Genomic DNA, 4313 nt, shown 5'->3' on the forward strand with positions numbered 1-4313 from the left:
TTTGAGCATTTCATCTTATTAGTTTTACTTTCTTGGCCGTCAAATAGGAAAACGAGGAACAGAGCGCGTGCCATGCCCATTGTGTTTCAAGAAGAGTGGCCTGATCCATGCTTTCAGTTGGAAAAACCAAGCGCGATATCAGACCTTAGATTGGTCAATGACAGAGCTGACATCGCTTCAAAATGATGTTTTCAGTTTGCTAAGGACAGTTAACCTGGAAAGAGTTTTCCCCTTTTTCATTTTTTTTTCTTCTTGCAATGAAGAAGCCAGCTGTGCCAGCAGTGCACGCCTGTTTCAAGCGATTTTTCATGCAGTCAGTTATTGCAGAACAATGAAGGAGGAAGGTTTTGGAGAGGACATAACTACTGTATTCTACTGACTCACTACTCTCTGCATCCGCATAAAAATTACGCGGTCATCAGAGAAGAAAGTACCAATTCCTCGTCTTTTTTTTTCTCTCTCTCTTTCATTGAGTCTTTCTGCGAGCCATCAACAGAAAATCGCCGTTATGAGGAAAACCTTATTGACTTCTTTTAGTTCATTCCTAAAACAAGTGTTGTATCTCTATAACCGCGGTTTTGTCTTTTAATAAGTAAACCTGAACTTTACTTCCATTTATTTCAATCTTTACAAGGTATATTTAACAATTTTTCCTTGAGCGCGCGTTTGATGTGAGATGGTAAATAGCCAACGAAGCGCATAGTGCTGAGTTGGCAATAACCAATCTTGTATCCAACAAGCGCGAACGGAATAAATGTTTCATCAAATTTCATCAAATCATGATCATAAGAATATTTGGAGCTTTTTTCAGCTCGTATTTTTCCTTTTGTTTTTATCTGTTACCATGGATTTCACTTAATCTGGTAGTTTCCAAAGAAAATAGTTGCGCACTAGCTGGGGGCCTGGAAAAGAAAGCAAGAAGCTTCAAAAAGAGTGGATCTACAAACTTTGGACTCAGGTTGTTGACCCTATGTGAAAAAAACACTGAAGAAAAAATATTTTTGACTTAAAGTATGTAATCATAGTCACGCAAGTCTAAAATTTCCGTAATTTCCGACTTATGGCCATCACTGGCGCATAATCGTTCGATCGCGCGCTTATAAAAAAAGTCTGATTGTGACGTTTCTCCAGAGGAGATCTATTTTTCCGCAAGGAGAGTAGAACTCAAAATGCCTCTTGTAACATTTTGGCGCGCCTTCATAGAAGCTTTACAGGCTTTAGCATATTTTGGATTTTGCGATAACGAAGAAGGGTAAGGCTCAAAACTTGTGGAAATTGTCACGTTGTTAATTGTCACGACAGGGAAAAAGCTCAAAACATTTTCTCTTGTTCAACGGGCTGATCGCGCGCCGAAACGTGTCTCGCAAAAGTGATTTGAAATTCCACATCAGTTACAATGCTTAATATTTTACCAACAAAAAGATGCATATGAAACAGAATCCAACTTGGAAACAAATCTAGTTCTTTTTAAACAGAAACAAACGGGAAAAGTGCAATTCGGCTCATTAGATATTCCTTCTTTTTTATTTCCGCTCAGTATGGCAGAAACAAAGAAAGATTTCCTTGCAGCTAGTTTACTTTTCTGAGTGTTTCAAAAAAAGAAATGCGTTCACTAGCGTTACTTGAAGTAAGAATGAAACAAAATGGAAAACTTCACTCCGTAAAATTATTCATGCGGGTTTTGAAGATTTAGAGGAAAGGAAAGGGAAGGGAAAGAAAGGGAAAGGAGGGAAAGGGAAGGGAAGGAAAGGGAAGGGAAGGAAAGGGAAAGGAGGGAAAGGGAAGGGAAGGGAAGGGAAGAAGAGGAAAGGGAAAGGAGGGAAAGGGAAGGGAAGGAAAGGGAAAGGAGGGAAAGGGAAGGGAAGGGAAGGAAAGGGAAGAAGAGGAAAGGGAAAGGAGGGAAAGGGAAGTGAGGGGTAAAGAAGGAGAGAGAGAGAGAGGGGGGGAGGGACTGGTAAACAAACTAAGGCAAACGAAAAGCAGTTAACTTCTTTTCCTTGTAGAGGTTTAAATATAAAAAGCGGAAGAAGTATAAAATGTTCCAGTGTTGATGTTTTTAACTCCGCAAGAGGTGAAGTGGGGGGCGGAGGAAGAAAAAATGGGAGGATGAAATGGAATGGGTAGCGCGTGGGATAGTTGAGAGGAGAGGGGGGAATGTAAAGGAGCGGAAGTGAATGAAAAACAATTCACAATTTTTCTCTTTCAGCGGTGAAATAAAAGAGACCGAGAAGACGAAAACAAGTATTAAAGGTACGTAAATATCATTTCTGCTTGAGAGACAAATTTTCCTCGAGGATGAGTCATTACAGTAACAACTTATCAGGCTCAGTGAGATCATTTTGACGGCAAACCATAAGAAAATTTAGGGTCAAAATTGCATTTGTATTATTTTGCAGATGAAACTAACAACAGCAAGTTTGAGGAAGAGAGCAATGATGGGCAAGAGGTTAAGGCCGAGATTGTTGAGGATGTGAAATGGTTTATGGTTACTGATGAAGATGAGAATGCATGTAGAGGAAGACATTTGGGAAGACATCACCTCCCCTGAGATTCATGCAAAGGTAACAGAGTCTTCTTGACTAACGCAGTAAAAACCAACTGCGTATCTCTGAGGGGTAGGAAAAAAAAATAGATGACTGTCACCTCAAACCAGTCTCCCCACGGAGTAAGTAGGTCATCTCCTAGGTAACTCGTTTTCGGAACGAGAAGTATAAACATTTCATCACAGTTTTTAAATTCTCTGAATGTAAATTCATCAGTTTTGCAGCTCAAGATAGAATAATGAAATCAGACGCGTACGGTAAAATTTTCCTTTGGCCACCTCTTTTCGTTACTTACGCTCCCATCCTTTTCCTTTTGATGGCGATGCTGTGTTGCAGAATTCCACTGGATCGTGTCAGCCGCTGGGTTGCCACAAATGCATTTTCCGATATATTCAAGGAGAAGAAGAGGAAGACTTGTTGTCCTAGAGAAACAAAGTGGCTGTTTAAAGACATTGATATGACAGATGATGAGGAATTATTATCCAAGGTCCGAACCAGATTTTTGATGCTGTTTTATGTGATGTTTGGCTTAGTGCTGACAATTTTTTGGCAGCTGCTTGTGCGGGATGTAAGTTACGACTGCGATGAAGATGACCTCTCGAAAGACTGCTTCGAACGCAAATGGAGTTTGAAGCCGCAAGACCCCCTAAACTGTAGCAGTGCTGCCGTTCAAAATTTGATTCGAAATGGAACCATACAGGTCATCTGCAACAAAATCGTCTTCAATTTTGGATTGGCCACAGGTGCAAGTTACGGCTCATTCAAGCTGTCTATGTTCGCCGTTAAGGTGAGCACAAGTGCAATCTTGCTGATCAAGAAAACAAAGATTCTACGATGGGTGCGAGTTTCTGTTGTATTACTAGTTCTCGGTACTGTCATATCGCTTGTAGTTGTTGAAACAGTAATCCCTTCGGTAGCCATCTTTTTTTTGAATCACTTGGGTGCTATTGCTCAGATGATAACAACAGCAACCATTGCAGCTGTCTTCCTATGCTTTATTCCTTGGCGGGAGCTCATTGACTTGAAAACCCAGAGAGAAAACCAGCAAGATACTGTCATGGACAACCCTGCTTAGGCATCTGTATAGACACCACTTGAGCAGAGACTTGAAATACTCCTAGTAACTACCTGAACTAGTTAAGGAAACAATACTTAAGCGACTGAACATAACTTGTTTACTTCCTATCATAGGCGCGATATCTGGCACAAATAGCCTTGCGAAGACTGTTCTTGCTGTGGGTTTTTTTAGGCTTAAATATTTCTTCGACATATATTTTATATACTAAGACAACATGTTTACAAACATATTTTAATGCAAACTTGTTTAAAAACTACTGGTAGTCCTTCTAATTTAATTATTAAAATTATCTTTTTGTAATGATCGTACAAATCAATTTTTGGTTGCAAAGCGGTTATCAATAAACTATCTATCTATCTAACGAGTCATTACATCATAATTCCTATGCGTTATTCCTTGGAAAGAACTCATGGCATTGTGCGCTGCGAGGGAGCATCCAGTTATTGCGCCGACAAATTACTCGCTTTGAAAATCTGTTCCAAAATCTTCAGACGCATATTTGAGGTTTATATCTAAGAGAATGTCTAAAGTACGCATATGAAACAATTGTTCAGACACCGCTTCTTATAACTTCGCGCATTTATTTATCATAATATTATACTAGAACATCAACATGTATGGCCATTATGGGGTTTAAAGCGTGAAGGTTTCTTGTTTTCTCACTGTAAGAATAATTTTCGTCTCATGGCTAG

At 39.6% G+C, this 4313-nt stretch overlaps 1 protein-coding gene across 1 annotated transcript; it reads left to right on the plus strand.

Moving 5' to 3' along the window:
• Positions 1-2704: 2704 nt before the first annotated feature.
• On the plus strand, positions 2705-3982 carry LOC149036524 (uncharacterized). The gene has a single exon (XM_089189400.1). It carries the CDS (start codon positions 2782-2784, stop codon positions 3616-3618), a length of 837 nt encoding a protein of 278 aa, XP_089045526.1. The 5' UTR covers positions 2705-2781; the 3' UTR covers positions 3619-3982.
• Positions 3983-4313: the final 331 nt, after the last annotated feature.

Source organism: Pocillopora damicornis, chromosome 12 (genome assembly GCF_964200805.1).
Source record: "Pocillopora damicornis chromosome 12, jaPocDami1.2, whole genome shotgun sequence".
NCBI classification, from domain to species: domain Eukaryota; kingdom Metazoa; phylum Cnidaria; class Anthozoa; order Scleractinia; family Pocilloporidae; genus Pocillopora; species Pocillopora damicornis.

Coding starts and splice junctions, on each gene's coding strand:
- LOC149036524 (XM_089189400.1), top strand. CDS start 2,782: ATGAAATCAGACGCGTACGGTAAAATTTTCCTTTGGCCACCTCTTTTC.